The 18,197-nt window shown below is 39.4% G+C and overlaps 1 protein-coding gene across 1 annotated transcript; it reads right to left on the bottom strand.

Annotated features, from left to right (window-relative positions):
* Positions 1 to 1,326: 1,326 nt before the first annotated feature.
* LOC104459327 (roquin-1-like) lies at positions 1,327 to 15,439 on the bottom strand. The gene is made up of 10 exons (XM_010086160.1): positions 15,165 to 15,439; positions 14,637 to 14,854; positions 12,785 to 13,161; positions 11,452 to 11,583; positions 10,705 to 10,854; positions 7,364 to 7,574; positions 6,153 to 6,243; positions 5,904 to 6,039; positions 3,048 to 3,163; positions 1,327 to 1,847 (listed from the first exon to the last, which is right to left on the bottom strand). Exons 1-10 carry the CDS (start codon positions 15,434 to 15,436, stop codon positions 1,694 to 1,696), a joined length of 1,857 nt encoding a protein of 618 aa, XP_010084462.1. The 5' UTR covers positions 15,437 to 15,439; the 3' UTR covers positions 1,327 to 1,693.
* Positions 15,440 to 18,197: the final 2,758 nt, after the last annotated feature.

The raw sequence follows: 18,197 nt of genomic DNA, 5'->3' as shown, positions 1-18,197 counted from the left end.
AAAAAATGTGCAGCAAGAACGAAATCTCTTTCATTTCTTTAACTTTTAAAGAAAACATCTGTAAAAGCTTATGGTTTCTCCAACTTATGCTTACAAAGCTTCTACTTGGAGAAGCAGCATGCTAGATCTATCAAGCAAAAGTTCCTTTTCAGCACTTCTGGCTACTTCTGACAGGATCTGTGCAGTACCTTAAGTGGTCATTTTGATTCAACCTTTCCCCTCTGAGAGGGGAATCTAAGAAAGATTCACTGCAGTAGTGGCAGGCAAGCTGCAGATTGATTCTGAGGTGTCGAATTCCAATACACACAGACCTTGAATAATGCCAACTTGAAAAAAGAAATAAAATTTCCCCTGTATTTTTTAAATATTGCCATCATTGATGTGCCCAAATCAAATATATCGGTCTCCTTCAGTAAAAGGCCCTCACAATAGCATTACAATTAAATAACTGATGTACCACTGAACAAAGAAAAAACAAATCAAGATACAGAGCAAATTATTAAGTTTTTAATAACAATAAAATAGCAATGAAGAAAAAACAAAGGCAAGAGTTGCTGAGAAGGAGGCAAACATGAAAAGACCTGTTTCAATGGGCAGAGAGGTCAGTAAGTCTCTCTGCATCAACTTAACTGTGTGGACTTTGGGTAAGTTTGTTTTGAAGGCATAGTGAAAAGGGTAAAAAAAACCAACCCAACAAACACTGGATGAACTAACATGCTTCACCAGCTCATTGGCAGTTAATATCCTTCCAGCAACTGCATAACCTTATGTTCTCTCTACTTCCTATTTCTATAGATTCTGCCTTGGTCATGGCTGCAGAACCTTCACTAAGTTAGTTAAGCCTCTCTCCCACAAGCCTCAGATAACCAGCTTCAGAAACACCCATGCCATAGTACACTGGTCTGCATTCTGCTGACCTCTTTAGTCCCAACAGAAAATAAAAGGCCAACAACCTTCAAATAAAATAACGTATGTTGGACACTTATTTTGTTATCTTCTTTAATCACACACGTTGTGCTGGGACATACAAAAAGTACTGCACTCATTACATTGCAAAGATTCTGTCACTTGTAGTTTAAACTTAAATAATTTAAGCAAGCAGTCTTGCACAAGCTAGGGCTCATTTCCTAGCCACAATGGGAGAAATTGTTTCAAGAATGAAGTTTGCTGCACATCTTTTGACACTAATTCACAGCTACTCTCCAACCTTCATTCCTTTTTTTACCCTTAAACCATACAAGGAAGTGGCCAGGTTGTTCTAGTCATTGAGAAATTAAGGTGATAAGGAATTATGCACTGGGTATGTAATAATACCAAAATAAAAGAAAAAACCTACTTCATTAAGATCATACAATTAATCAAACAGAGTATATATATAATATCTTTTTTTTTAAGCCCTGGGATCCAAGGCGTCCAAAGTTATTAAAATAAAGTTCATTCACAGAACAAAAACAAATTTAATTTGAATTGCTTGCAGATACTGCTAATTTTCATTTTTTTTAATTAAAAAATGCGTTAATGTGAACTATGTGCAGGATTTGTTTCTAGTAGTTGTGTTTGTGCACATTGCCTCTGGACCTGCTGCTCTGCTACTGCTGTTGCTCCTGGGTTTCTCCAATCACTCCTGGAAAAAAACATGACGGAAGCTACCAACACCCCAGCAAAAGAAACTCTGGGGTATGCTGGCCTCACTTCATGGAGCAGATGTGGGTGTAACTCCCGGTCTCTGGGAGTCGTGGTTGTCTCCTCCTCCCTCTGGATCCTCTGACAGGCTGAGAGATGCCGTCTTGTTTGACAAAAGGCCAATATTCTCTTGTGTCAAGGCTGATCCATTTGGAACATCACTGCTGAAAGAAAGTTGTGAGGAGAAAGAGGGAGTGGGTGAAGAGAAGTAATTACTGAGATTTTTCATTTATTTTAAGTACAAGGACTTCAATATTTGTTGCTGCAGCATCTCAATGACCAGTTGCGAACATATGTAAACATGTAAAGACTTGTCTTGTACAATAAATGTTTGTCTGGTATGCTGCAGGCACTTATCAGAAAAAGAATGTAAGGCTAATTGAAAACAAGCAACACTACATATTTTTAGGGTTCTAGATTAGTTACTTGTTGCTAAATATTTCAGTATATGCTACAAGATGTACAGTATCAATCTGTACAACACACACATTCTAGAATATTTAACTTATCTGGATCATTTGTCTTTATATTTTTTTATTTAAAAAAGAAATAGTTGTTTCAATTTAATTTCTTCCAGAATTTCATATGGAAAAATTAGTTTCCGCTCTGGAGGCCTCAGTCTAATGGTGCAGAGCAGAACTCAAGGATTGGTTATAGGAAGAAAGTGCAGACTTCGTAAGCAATTGAGAGGGGCATGTTTTCTGAATAAATATTCAGATTCCAAACCACTCACAGGAAGTCAGGTAAACTTATTGAAACATCTGAGCTTTTCTGTTCAAAGTATTAGTTTGAATGCATGCAGATACTTGCAGCCATCTGAAAATGCTTGCTGTGTACGTTTCCAGCATTCCCAGCCAAGACCTTGACTATCAAGTGTGAGTTCAAATCAATCCCAGCATCTACACAGATAAAAATTACTGCCTACAAATAGAAGTGAACTTTGTTTCAAAGCTACATACCTTCCTAGACAACACCCACATCACAAACCTTAGTGGGATGGAATAACTTTCCTCTCACATTTGGAACATTTCTTTGAAACTAAAACAGCAGATAAAGATTTCTTTTATGGTTGTTGTTTATCTTCTGCTCCTCCCTACTAATCATCCAATACTTAGATGTGCTTCTGGTCTTACAAACATTGCAATTCTTCTGTTGTGTTAATTGATACACAGTCTCATGCCACTTACTATCAGCTGAAATGGTCCTTAATTAATGCTTGCACTATAAAAACTTGAGTAATCTTTTCATAGTACATGCTTCCGCATCAGAGACCATGTGAGGCAAGTGGTATTATTCATATACCAGAGCAACCCTGATTAAGTCATTCTCCTGTTATACAAAGAAAGGTTGAAGACTCACGTTACCTGAATGTCAGTGTGAGGTCCTCAGCTGGAACCTTGCTTTGTGGTTCTAACTGGCCATTTTCTGTCTGTTTAGTGGTGCCCAGTTTGTTTTTTAAATCCAGTGAAGACTGACTCTCCTTTAAAAAAAGGACATAAGAAAAATTGTTTAACATTCTGTTAGAAGAATTTGAGACTTCATCCTTCAGGATCGATGATGAAGGCCTGTAAATTGGAGCCATACAGTGTAACCCACAAAAGCCATGAGACAAGAAAACAGACTCAGTAGGATATGCTCATCCTCTCAGGACACAGTATTTCCCAAAAGGAAGGGATAATTCTTGTAACAACGAGCAAAGACCATAGACTGTAACAGCACACAGACTTCTGAACGCTAGCCTGTACCTGCAGATGATGTTTTCTATGTTAAAGCAATTTCTGCAACTCATGGCACAGTGACATTGGAGATGATTCATAGTGTCCTACAAACTCAGTGCCACACATCTTTTCAAATGGCAACAAAATAACCGTACGTAGAGTATTTTAAAGGGGCTAGAATTCAAATTCTTCAAAAAAATTCTCAGGAAGGAAAAAAAACACAAAAAAACCCAGGTGAAGAGGGAGCGGGATGACTCCAGCTGTGGTCATTCAGCAGAGAGCCTTTTTGCCAGGGTGAAAGGGCTGGGGCTAGCTACATGGCTCTCCACCTCTCTGCCTCCCACCCCCACAGCACTCACCATGCTCAGCTCACGGGTTCTCTTCCCAATTTCCCTTTCCACCTGGTGAAGTTCCAAACTCAGCTGTTCACTTGAGATCATCCCAGGCCACTTGGGAGGTGGGGGTGGGGGCTGTGGTTGGCCTGCCAGGGTAGTCGCCTCCCTCTGCAACAGCAGCCTGTTACTAACAGCCTAAATGCATAAAGCCAAGCACATACACAACTGAGCACACAACACACCAAGCACAGAAAGAGCTCTAAGCCATAACTCAAGAGTATCGCTTATTTGCAAAATCAAGGCCCTTTCTCTCCATGTTTAGCAAGGTCCCAATCGAAATCACTTCCAATGCAAGTTTAAACATTTTACACGCAGACAAGTCTCTTCATGTTTAAGCAAGCGGTGTTAAATGCCTTTTACTGTAGTAAATTTGCATGGGTTCTCCCCATGTTCCTCTCCTTTCTCAAAACTAAGATTAAGCATGTGAACAAAAACACTACTCTTTTGTGAACTATTTGTTGAACAAAAGATAACAGCAGATAAGCAGAACTGTGGCTTTATTTAACAGTAGGAGAATTTATCAAATTCTACAGTAGAGCCAGTATTATTACTAAACCATATAAAATACCTTAAGACATGTGGATGGCAATAGGCAGCTCTCTACTGACCCAGATCAGCAAGCATATGAATAGAGGGGGGCAAGTGACTACGGTCATTCACAAGCTGCAAGTTACTACCGGCCAAGTAAAAGCAGTAACCATGCCAGCCACTCCAAAACACTCCCTAAGTGTGTGCTCTGCATTTAAACACCCTACCTACTACTCCACACAGCTGAACGTCTGGCTGGTCTGCAAGTAGAAATGCTCATTCATTTGAAAAGTAAGCAAAATAATCTAGTTCTTCACACTCAGACTGAATTAAGCAATTGTTACAATTTTGTAACAGGTAAATCAATAAAGCCTCCTGGATTTCAAATATCTGCTTGCTGCTTTGAACACAAGAGATAAATTGAAAGCTGTTATTACTCAAAATAACTGATTAGTTCCGACAAATTCAAATTATGGTAAAATCAAGGCTCAAAACTCAACTACATAGGATTTAATACCGACACAATCACAACAATAATGAGCAGGAGAGGCAGGCCACTTGCAGGTTTTGCAACTTTCCAATACTCTTCTATTATGGCAAAGGCAGACATGCAAGATTTAAAACATTTTCTCGTCCTGTTCCCAAACAGAAGCACCAGAACACACGTTAGGTTTCAAATAACTGAGAAATGCATGCTACTTGTAACCACTGCTGTGACTTAAAGAAGTGTGAGCTCTTACAACTAATCTGCAAGAACCCTCTTCTATAACTTTTGTTCTTAGGTAACCATAGCTTCAGCAGAAGCTGCTATGCACCACTTATTCCTTTTGGGAAAACATTAATATGAATAGTTGCTGAGGTACCTAAAATAGTTTTCTGGTAAATATTTACTGATTCTTCCTAGGAGAAAAAAAAGTAACTGAAGCTTTGCTAAAACAATTCTTTCATCATGCCTTAACATTCCTCCTCTTGTGTCTCACAAAATATAAACAAAGATTTCAGCTCATTAATTCTTTTACAAATGCAGACTTCCATCTTTCCTCATGTTGCAAGTGACTACATTTCTTATAAAAGAGGAGACACAATCTTAAGCTTGAATTTTTCAGCTAAATATCTTCAATTTTTTTTTTCTTGACTCTTGTGACTTATGCTATTTAGGAAGAAACAGGTACAACACAAAGCCAAACAGGAAACAGATGAAGGTCATAACTTTCTGTACATGACATCGGACATTTTCAGTTGCAGTAAAGCAAAGAGGAACAGGTATCTACACCACAAGTTTGCCTCCTAGCTAACAGATGAACAGAGAGGGGGAGTAAGAGAGAGAGAATGAAAGCAAACATGAATGAGCACAGAGTGCAAATTCAAGTACGGTGTCAAGAAATGCAGGGAAGTTTCTGCTGCTAAACAGAGAGATTTACACTTGTACCATAGTCCTGATGCCTGGCATCACAGAATTAAGTAGGATAGTGAGTATCATGACAGTCAGAGAAACATCATCAACAGATGAAAAGCAGCTTTAATAGCTTCATCTCTCTCCAAACTACCCCTCACCACTCTTACAAACGTTGGTACCAACCTCTAGTCCTCGCATTTGTGTCTGCTGGCTAATCTGATGGTCTACTTGTTGCAGCTCCATGCGCAGCTGCTGCTCTCGTTCTGCTGAGGGCAACTGTTTCCCATGACCAGCCACATCTGACATAGACAGTCTCTCCCTTTGGGATCAGAAAAGCAAAAATCAGATTTCCAAGAAAATCTTTACTTAGCTGGCACAGAAAGAAATAAAGAAAACTTTAAAAAAAGCCAAGAAAAAATAAAGCAATCCTACCTGTCATTGAAACGTCCCTGAGAAGATATATTTTGATGAGGAGAATATGGAGAGCCCCCCCAGCCACCGTGAGCTCCATAAGGACTGTAGTCTGCCAGTGAACAGAAAGAAAACCATGTTGCATTACTATAAAACTATTCTTTAAGTAGTTCAGCTAAGACACAGAACTGGAAATAAATTAGAGAATAACCAGGAAGCCCAGCCCTCTAAGAGTGAGGAAGTTTAATGTTTCTTCTGCTGAAATGAACACAAAAATATTACGTGTGACCAGTCTCATTTGCATAATACATGACTCTTCCTGCATGTCCAACAAGATTTGCTACAGCCTTCCAGAATCCATGAGTTTGTGAAGTACTTCAGACACTCAGGGGGATGGGGACACAAAACCAAACTTACAGTCACTATAGGAGCAATTATTTTTATTACTTAAGTTCCTAAAAGACTCAAGTGTTGATTGGTAATTCTAAGAAAACTAGTTAACACCAGTTTGAAGATTAAGCTTTCAGGGAGGCCAGAGTTCTACCTGTGACAAAGTCTAGAAAGTTACCACTTGAATTAAGTAAATGAGTTTTTGTTTTGTTTCCAGCAGTTAATTTCTGAAAAAAAACTAGAAGGAAGTTTTGGGGAATATAAGTAAGTATTTTCTTGAGATTATTCAGTGCACCTCAAGCAAGAGACCATCTTTTGAAGTAAGATATACAATCACACTGTCCATGTGATTAGGAAAGATGTGTAGAAAATAAACCATTCCTACTTTACTTGCTTTGCCTAATAATACACAAAACAACGGCTGCATTAAGCTTGCAGCAGCAACTACCCATAAAGTTGGAGTGCAGTACAGCTATTTGTTATGATGGGTTTGCATGACATACTTGAGAAAGCAAGTTTCTGGATTCTGCTACAACAGATTTAAAATAAGCCTCATCTCAGAGGGACCAGCAGAACAAAAATAACGTTTCCCGAACAGCACCAAATCACCACATACACTACATGTGCACAAACCCATCCCTGGGACAGGAGGTGGTGGCAGCCGTTTTCTTCAGGCTTCTCAGTGTAGCCCTACCTAGAGATATTTTTAGTGCCATAACATATATATCATCTATATTTCTAAGACAAGAAACAAGTTTACAGGTGCTGTCTTCAACTTGCACTACACTGTATCACTAAAGAAAATAGCAACAGCCAGCAAAATCCAAGAGCTCACATCATACCTGTAATGACTGATTTGGTGGTAGCTCCCTGAACCGCCATGGTCTGCATGGGACCAGAATTCTGGTACATCGCTTTGGAAGTACGAGAGATAGCCCCAAATCTGGACACAGTTGGTCGGTCTCCAAACGGAATGAGGTCATCATCACCAGTCTCTGCTCCTCTTCTCTGCATGTCTAATCGCTGGTCACGCATGGCTTTACTATCTACATTCTAGACAAGGTATGGAAAAGACTGTCAAAAACTTATTCAGAAATTAACAAAACCACACTCCTTTCACAAGCTGGTACCAGTACAATATGTCTCTCTTGTATTCTCTATTTCCTTCATCCTTCAAGCAGTCTTCCTGTTCTTTAGTTTATAACTCCATTGTTGGAGTGATGTCTCTAATGGTCTAACTTAAGATGACCATTACTACCACTGTGAAATAGTTGCATTATTAATTGCAAACAAATCCAAGGGAAGGGAGCAGTAGCAAAAGGAAATTAAGACAGAGTTAAGTCTAATGGGACAGAAGGGAAAAAAACCAACACTCCTCCAGAATAAAGGCAGAGATGCCCCCTGATCTCCTCTCTGAGTAACACACAATCCTTCCAAAGTCCAAAAGAAATTCCTTTGAAGCCCAGTGGCAAGAACCATATCATCCAACAGTCTGCAGATGACTCACAATGGGAATCATTCAGTACAGCGCTTACTTGGACATGTCTAGTACATCTTTTCAGGCACATTTTTCACTAAGAAGTAGTACTGCTTGGGACATCCTGGTTTCTAACTCAGCTTCAGGCTAACACTTTAATGGGTCAGCAAACGAACAGATAACGTTCTTTCTCTACTCAAAGAGCTTTTCCAAGCGGTCATGAAGGAAAATATGTGCACAGCAAACAAGCCTGATTTAGCAGGATAAGATTTGACTTAAGTTACTTAGAAGAAGAGACAACAGGTTATCATAAAGATTTTTAACAAAGCTTTTCCTGAGATAAAATTAGGCCAGTTATGGGAGAAGTCACCTAGAGTAAGTAACTTAAAAAACAAAAGTCAATGGGTTGTTTCCATGAATAAAAATAAAATGTACCCTCTCCCGAATAATCATCACATCCAGATAAACACAAAATCATAACGAAAATAAACAGACTCAATTTAAAAAAAAAAAGGGGGAAAGCGCTTAGTTAAATAGGAAAGCTATCTGCTGGCTGCCAGAAAACGTAATACGGTAAGAACCGCCAAAATCAAGTTAAGACTTTGCTAAAGAAATAAAACTGTAGCACAGTGCTGTGTACAGCAAAAAGAACAAGGTAAGTGGGGCTACTACACAAAGAGGACTAGATAAAGGCTAAAAACTTCAGTATGGTCTAAAATTAAAATAAAACTCAGCAAGCTTAAAATGAGGATAAGTATTGCTAGAAACAGAGAAGATAACACAGCTAAGGCAGGAATAAAGGGGTGAAAATGGCAGTCACAACTGAGCTGAGAGCTAAACTCAAGAAATGTAACATGCTGAAATTGAAAGAGGCAGTAGACAGCATCTACTTTGGAATTCTGAAAAAAACAAATGACATTTTAATCTCAAGTCTGTAGGTTGCTAGTACCAAATTTCTTTCCATTTACTGAGTGGGGGGAAGGAACACAGTGAGGTTGCAATGTCATCTACATAAAAACCAGCATTATGCATGCTCAGATGATACTATTCTTATATTTGATAAAAGGAATCTTCTATGAACAACAAAAAAAGGACAAATTAAATCACTGCACCATCTGCAGTGAAGGTCTCCTGAGAATTTTTTCCTGTGAGAATGCAAGAACTAAAGAGGAGCAGAGACCCTGTTTGTTTATCTGAAAAATAGCTCTGGGGCAGAAGAACACTTTGTTTAGCAATGAAAAAAGGAGGCTGGTTCTATGACCTCTCTTAATTGAGCTGCAGTTTGTCTGCATGGTTTTCTAGCAGCAGGGATAAAAGACAAGAGCTGTTTGTTGGTTCCTGAACACTGCCACTTGGACAGCAATGTGCCAATTCTGAGTAATCTCAGGACTTCCCCAGGTCAAACGTGACAGCATTATGACTCAAGGCAAACACACAGGACAGAACAAAAGGACCTGCATAAAAAAACCAAAAAAAAACCCCAACAAACAAACCCAAAGCTGCCAATGAAATGCCTTTTCTTGCTCTGCTTTTTCTGTGAGAAAGCCTCCTTTTTGGTCCCATTTCATACAGTGGCTTTGAGGTCTTAGAGGAAAGCAATTCAGTGGACAGAAACCAGATGCATTTAATTCCAGCAAGGCAGAGGGGAAGCAGGGAAGTCTGCCTGTGGGCAAAGAGAAGCTGGACAGAAAAATCCTATAATTTAGTTAAGGGGTTGCAACAGGTGAGCACCTGTCCAGAGAAGAATAAATTCTGGATAAAAATTTCCTCCCCCTCTCTTTACTGGCCAAAGAAAGGTCACTGACAGTGACAATATATAAAAGATGGTAGAACACCTTTGCAGGTGGGAGATGAAGGGGAAAAACAATAGTCCCTCAGACTAAACAGTCCCTTCTCTTGAAGACTTGAATGTCTTCCTTCTTCATGGGCTACCAGCATACTTCTTGCTGTTGAGTGATACTTAAATGCTAGGAAGAAACAGAACAGTGGCTGCATTTCAGAATCCTCTTTCTTTACTTCTATGTTCATGACTCCTAGCAGCCCCTTCTTTTTGCAACACTGACCTAGCAAAAATGCAGCAACACAAAGTAAGATCATAGCCAGACACCCAAGAGCTTCAGCGAAGGACTGAATAAGCACAGCATAGAATTAGAAATTGCCCTCAAGAAGAATCAGCACAGTATTATGATAGGACTATGCTCTCAAAAGCTTTATGCAAGTTTTGGATATTCTTGTGGTCACAAATCACAAAGAGTCCTTCAAGTAAAAACGTAGTAACATTGTTAACAGCAGTTGCAATCACCATAAAAAGATTAACAGTACAAAGTTACAGCATCTCCCTCTGACAGAAAGTAGTACAGGATGCAACAGCTGGACATGCTCAATTAACAAGCTGCCAGTACAGAGTAATTTCTGGATTTCAAGTAAGCACAAGAATCATGGCAAAATATCTCTTGCTCTGCATGGCTTTAGAGCAGAGTGGTTAGCCTGCATCTATATCCAGAATTTTAAAACAGCTACACAGATGTAGGATTGTTCATAATTTGAAAACAAGGCACTCTACACGCTCGCAAATGCATTCTTTGACCATAGCGCAACTTTGAGCTTAAATACAAGCACTACTACCATCCTGGAAAGCAAATGAAAGAGTGCCTCCAAACCCAGAGGTATCATCTTTTCTTCTGAGTTCCCCTGCTCACTACATACCGCCATCTCCACACTCCTTGCTGCCACGTCTTTGGGTTTTACATCTTTGGTTCCAATGTAGGAGCCGATGGTATCACAGGACCAGGGAGAGTACTGGCTGTAGTCATTTCCCTTGTATTTCCCAGCTACCTTCAGGTCTTCATCCAAGTACTGTACAAAAACAAAAATCTGGTTCTGTAAGTAAAGGGAAGAAGCAGCTTCACAGCCACCATTACTTAGTTCAACAGGAGTGAACTTGAAGAAAAACACCAGCAGGATTATTTTTTTTATCGGATACATCACCATTTGGAATTGGGCCATGGCAAGCATGAAATGTGTGAAATTCTGATCACCTGGCTACACTCCCAGTGCTGACTATTCACTTGGCCAGTATGAAAGTGATATTTTGACCTTAAAAAAATAATCCTCTATCAAGCTGTAACTTAATTCTAAACACGTCAGGAGCAAATGAAGCAAAGTCCAGTAAAGTGAAGACTGACTACTTCAATTAATAACGGTTCAAAACTACTTCTCTTGATTGCACAAAAACCAGATAACTTAGGATCAGTGGTAAATCAGAGCATCAACAGCCAACTGAGAGACTGGAGACTGCACTATAAGGGCTTCCCACTTGGAACACAAAATCTACCCACACAACACTTGCCAATACTGTACTGTTCTAAATTTCTTGTCTTCACCTATCAGCACAAACTCTAAAGTATTTTCTAAACATGCTAGTAAGTCACATTTTTGTCAAAATATGCTTACCTCCTCTGAATGAAAAGGATGAGGCAAGGTTGGTGATGGAGCAAAAGGAGGTGGAGAAATCACTTTCCTCTCTTCTAGCTGGGCCATGATCTCTTTCCTTCGTCGGTGAAGTTCATCCAGGCTGGGATGAGGCTAAAATTTAAGATAGAAATGTGTTACAAAATATACGAACCATATACTGAAAAAAAAGGAAAACAGAGTGAACAGACAGTATCACCAAAATAATAAGTAATAATTACTCTGTTAAAATCTATCTATTAACTTTCATGTTCAATACAGGACATGCATCTTTCTATGCTGGCCAGAGTGCTAGTTCAAGATACCCCAAAGGCAGGGAATGTTATTTGCCTAAAACTGATTAGATTTTCAACTAACCCAGTGGTTCTAACTTTAAAACTACTAATCTTTTAACTCAGAGGTAGCTCAACATGACTCTGTGTTCCAGTTTGGCAAAGTTTCCACTGGAACATTTTCTAGCATGGCAAGTCCCCATTTCAGTCATAATGGGGGAAAGTGGTAGGACTCTAGAGATCATAACCTAGTCACAGTTAACACATTTATTATTAATTTTGCAATAGAATTAACATCCTACAAATGTCTCAAACTCAAAACTAATAAATCTACAGGCTATGTTAAAAATGCTTGCTGGACCCAGCAATGTGATTCAGAGCCTTTAATCTGAATGACAGCTACGTCAATCCAACTATTCTACAGGACTCAACTCCAGCTGCTGACTTATCAAAACAAGTTTGCACACTTCTACTAAGAAGACCCTCCAGTTAGCAATGTTAAAGTAGAGAAAATTTGAAAGAGTAGAATTTTCAATTCCTTTATCAAGGGATGTATGTTTGCATATTTATTTATTTAGGCACAGAGATGGTCAGTCACAGCTGGGCGGTATAAGAATGTACAGATGACTACTTGCACCCACTGTATTTAATCTGTGCTGGAAAGAGAGTGCTCCTCTCCAGCCTAATCTTTGGTGGAGAGGTCAGGGCCACATCAGACTTCCAAATTAGTTACAACACTTCTCTACTTTGAGCACTAAGTAGCAGCCTGCTCTTTTACATATTAACATCATTACAATTGCAGACTTGATCAGTAACTAAACTGCCTTCCAGTATTCGATCAGCTTTGGCAAATGTACCCTTTCTTAAAGTTCAAACTTCTAATTCCTCACAAAAAACATCACCTTACTGAAAAAAACAAACAAACAAACAACACAAAACCAAAAAAAACCCAAAAAAACCCCAACTAACCAACCAACCCCAACTTCAAGTAGTTTATATTTTCTCTCTCAAGCAACTACAAAAACACAACATAAAAACCATACCCTGTGGCATGAAGGTCTGATCTGACTGAGATGTGGAGCCACTGGGCAATAACCCTCTGTTTGCTGGTATCTGTCTCTGGACTCAGGTATGTAGGAAGGTACAGCTGCTTGGGGAATTTCAATGGGTACAGGGCTTCCTCGGACAATCTCCTCTCGCTGATATGGCTGGACAGGGGGATATACGCGACGGCTGTCGTAGTGCGGTGGGTAGATGGGTTGTCCCATAGGAGGGTACTGCTGTGGCGGTGTGTACTGTGGGCTCACCACCCGATCCTGAAGGTAGGGTGGGTAATGGTCTAAATAAGGTGGACCCGGCTCAGGAGCTGCCGGGGGAGGTCGGACAAAGCGAGACATGGACTGAGTGGGGTAGTAAACTCCTGAAACAAGGCAAGAGAAAAAACACAACCAAGATACAGAAAATGATTACCACATCTGTCCACAAAAGTGAATTGTTTCAAATACTCAAGTCTAAAAATATCATTAAGAGAATGGTATAATTGAATTAACATTTGTTGTTTGCCCCCACTGCCTCCCCACCAGTATTTCTACTCAGCAATTAACCACAAAAAAACCTTGAAAAAGCAGAAGTTGATCCAAAGTTCAAGTGACACAGTTTAATTATCTACATAAGATACCAGCAAGGTGTAAAGGTTACAGTAGCTGGAGAACAGGTGGTGAGACCTAGACCACCTCAGGTGCCAGAGAGGTCCTGCTAGCATACTGAACAGAAATAATTCACTAGAATGTCTCTGCAGGTTGTTAGGAATGCTTTTAGCTAGACAAGACCTAAAAAGTAAGCTGAAGATTAGCCTGTACATCTTTATCCATGCAACTAAAATTCAGTTTGTCCCAACATATCAGAGCTGCTGCCTGTGTAAAGAAACTTGGATTGATTAGAATTTAAAGTTAACTAAAGATTTGTTTTCACCCCTTGAACAGCAGAAGGAAATTTTAGTACACAGTGAATCACCAAAGACTTCTAAGACCACACCTCCCAGTCACCTGATGATTTTACTAATCTATCTGGGATCTCTGGATAATTTAAAATCATGCATGAATTTGTAAACTTCATCAACAACATGTGCATTAAATTTTGTGGACAACTCAGATCTTTATTTGCACACAGTAATCAAATACAAGTTTTTTTTCCTTCCCCCCCCTTCCTTTCTAGGGCTTTTTCTTGTTCTTTCCACTTGTTTTAGTCTTTCATTCCTTGTCTTTCATACTAGCTTCACTTTATGTCATTTCTCTCTCCAACCTTGTGTTGCATAAGAATCACTCCCTGTTTTTATGTATGGCCATTCCTTTTTTAATCCCCTTCAATATTATCTTTCTCCACTTGGTTTCTTTATACTTAGAGCTTTTCCTCTTATTTCCCTTTTTATGATGTTTTCTTTTTTGTGCCCAGCCCTTCTCTAATTTCACTTGTCTCTACCCATCACATGCATGTGCAGACATTGCTGAAACACTTTCATTAAGGACATAAGTACTTTCATCCCTCAAGCATAAGCCCCGCTGCTCGTTAAGCTTTATTTCCATTTTCCCTGAGTCAAATTGAATTCAGGTTTACCATAGTAGATCCTGATCTAGCCCAGTTGAGAAGAACTGAAGAAAGAAGGATTTGCTACACTGGATAGATACAAACCTCTGTTTTCACTTGCATTAGAGTCCTCAGCCAAGACACAGAAAGCCTGCCAATTTCCATTTTATTATGTCATCACCACATTCCTGCCTATAGTCCATGTGATATGCAAGAAAGCTACAACTGAAGAGCTTAAGTAAATACCAGAGTGGGAAGAAAGAATAAAATCAGTATGAAGATGAAAGATAGAGAGCTTGGTGTCAAATTTACCTTGTTGGTAGGGTGCTGGCTCAAATGGTGGGGCAGCTCCTCTAGGATCTTGATAAAACATATCTGCTTGCTGAGTATTATACAACTGAGACCCTCGTGGTACCATTTGCAACTGCTTGGTGACAGACACTGAAGGCAGATCTGCTGGTGCCCGAGAGGGCACTGGATGAGGGTTGACTGGTAAGGCAGGAATAGAGCTCTTGGGGACAGATTCCAGCCTACAAAATAGAAAGATGGCACTGCTCATTAAGGCCTGCTATAGCACACTGTACTTTAAAACACCGCTCTTTGTCTATATTCCACCTTCTAAAGGCTTACATCCCCTCCAATTAAAATACAAGCAAACAGGGAAGTAAAGCAGTTTAGAGTTTTAGCTTTAGTTTTCTACTATAATCTTTAATAACTTTAAAAAACCCACAAAACAAACAAAAACCTTTTTCTGTTTCTTTTCTAGAGAATGGGTTTACTTTTTTTCTACTGCATATTTACACACATGACACTTTGAACAACAGTTAGGAAAATCCGTACAAGTCAGGAGGGGATCCAGGGGCACTGCTACTCAGATGGTCCATCTTCCCTGGCTTCAGAGCAGTTTCATAACCGGAGTCAGTCCCTCGAGAAATAAGTTGCGTCACCGTGCTGCCTGTTGACACAATTCCATTTGGCAGAGCAGAGGTTTTCCTATTGGGCAAGTCCACTCCCCCTTCCTCCGAGAGGATAGCTCCTGAAGGTAGGCCCACCTCATTTAGCTGGCCCAGGGAGGCACTCAGGGGTCTTCTGGGAACCAGACGCTTGTTCATTTTGCGGAATCTTCAGGAAAAGAAACCACACATCAAAAATTGACACAAAAAAATAAAAAGACTTGCATTTTCAAGATTTGTTTCAAACACAGATGCTACTCAAAGCTTCAAGTTTTAAATCAAGTTTCCTAAAGGCTTGTGAGAATATCTGTTAGACTACAACTTCACTTTTATTTGAACTGTTAATAGCAGATTCAATCATTTTTAATTGACATAATTTTTAATTACAAGTACAGGAAGAATTCACAGCTAAACTTCACATAGCAAATTTTAAATTTTATTTCCCATACACATATGCATTTCAACTATACAGAAGAAAACCAAAACCAAATGTCACATAAAATACTACCTATAGTAACAGAAGCTTCATAGTAAGAATCACAGACTATTAAAGTCTACTTTTATTCAGAGAAGAAATTAATAGCAGAAAATTAAAGTGGCAAAAGATGAAGACTCCCTTTTGCACCATTTGACTAATAATAAACCAAGTCAAGCATTTATTGCCATGTGATATCTTTTAAAGCACAGTTTAAGATTTATGGTATTATACCAATATGCAGCTAACGTCATTTGTGTTGTTCAACAAATCAAGTTATTGCAGACATAATAGCTATGAACACACTGTAGTTCCAAAAATCAAACTGCTTCTGATAAGTCTGAACAAACATGAGCCTTTTAACTAACGTTCCAGAAAAATCAGCAGACTTATGGTACTGGACCAATGAAGAGAGCAAATTCCAGAGTTGAAGGTCCTCCACTAAACATCCTGCCATCAGCTTAGATACCAAAATGCAAGTGGGAGGAAATATTTGTAGGCCTGAGTGTTCCCACTGTTTATATTGTGGAACAAGAGGCCATTTCTTCAACAGGGTTGAACCCAACACTTTCAAATCATATCTAAAAAGCAAAGTAAGTTGGTAACACAGACTAGGAAGGTACATACATTATTGTAAGAAAAGAAAAGGGGGGGGCAGTTATAATTTGTCACTCAATCTTCAGATAATCTGTGTTTGGCCACATGCACAGCATTAACAACAATGCAACAGGCAAAAAGGGGTTTTTTGTTCTTGTGGGTTTTTGTTGTGGTTGTTTTGCTTTTTAGATGTGACTGAGTATAGTGTCAAAGTATAATCTTGCTGTATAGATCTTAGCTGTTCATCTGTAAGAGTTCATTGGCTATCTTCTAGCCACTTTCTTATCTCTCACAATTTCCTGGCCAGATTAATCTTTACTCACATAATCAAACTACAAATTCAAGCTACCTAGTGTTGACAGGCATCATTCAGAATACATTAAAAGGGAGTAAACAAACCAAGCTATCACCACAGTGGAAGCAGTTGAGCAGGGACAGACTACAGTTTTCTAAACATAGGCTGCTTGGAAGTCATTCTGGCACCTCATGTCAGCCATGCAAGTCAGCTGGACACATGGAGGCCAGCAGAAGTGAGCTCCCCAGGCTGAACTGCTGACTTCTATTTGGCATCCCCTGCAATACCCAAACCAGTTTGTCCCTGCAAAGCAGCAGCAGGACACTGGGAAACCACTGCCATATTCTTCCTTGCCAATTTCTTCTGGACATCTGCCTCCCATCAGGTCTCTCAGAGGTGCAGTGTCTGATGGCTCCTGAGTTTCTGAAGGTTTGCACACAACTTGCACGAGAAGGAGGACTGGCCACCCCTGCCTACTTATCCAGAACACAACAGTATGCTCAAGAGAGCCAGGCACACCATTCAATCAAAGGTGACAGGAAGAGTTTATATAGCACCCTCCATGAAAAAATACTTAAAGAATAAAAGTTGCAGAGCTGCTCTCTATTTTTCTGAACACGTTTATGAATCTTTGTCGCAGTCTCCGCACGTGCAGGACACAAAAATAATCTGAAGTTTAATATTTGCCTATGCACACTGTGTCTTTGTCCCTTGCCAAGAAGGGAATCAGCTGCTGTTTAAGCAAGTCTGGATCATAATTTGCTATTTAAGGTATTACCACGTATTTCCCCATAACCTTCCGGCCAATTTAAAGCTATATATAGAGATACAGGAAGTACACAGCAACAGCAATGCAAATTATTCATACTAAACACTTTTAAAAGGAGGAACACTAACGCAGTATCTACTCAAAGGAACCAAGTAAAGACAAAAGCTAAAGAATCAGAACTCAAAGTTCCCCAATCACCTACAGAAACAGCTGCTCCTTAGAACAGAACAAGCATTCACTTCACCTCACAACAACATTATTACTAAGGCGTACAAGCCAGTGTAGATAAAACAGGCCTCTTCCACCTGCAAAGCTGACCAACAGTCCTTCTTGACAGGTACTAATACTGACACACCACCCTTGTTAACCATCCAAACCAGCACTACCAGTCTCAGTTTTCTTAATACCATGACAAAAAGGGGAAAAACACCAACTGTTTCTGTGGAACACAAATATCAAAGTCCTCTGTTCATCTGAATAACTGCCTTTGTCATTCTCACACCACGTGTTCTGCTCTTTTTTCTTCCTGTTTTTCCTATGCACTGCATGCTGGCTATACAGCAAATGAACTGCCATATTAATGCTTCAAGTTTTAGATTAAGGGAGAGAAAGGAAAAAAAAGACCGCATACAATTTCCAAATCTTTGGAGTTTTCTTCTGATTAAAAAAAAGGCACCTTTTCTTTGAAAGAGGTGAATTATTTTAGCCCAAAACACAAGTAACAAGTTACATATACTGCACAAAAGAAATTTCTTTTAACTATTATATTTCTTATATTATATTA

The sequence above is a fragment of the Pterocles gutturalis genome, unplaced genomic scaffold (genome assembly GCF_000699245.1).
Source record: "Pterocles gutturalis isolate BGI_N339 unplaced genomic scaffold, ASM69924v1 Scaffold51740, whole genome shotgun sequence".
NCBI lineage: Eukaryota > Metazoa > Chordata > Aves > Pterocliformes > Pteroclidae > Pterocles > Pterocles gutturalis.
The sequence above is the reverse complement of the archived record's forward strand: the minus strand, read 5'-3'. Positions and strand labels throughout refer to the sequence as shown.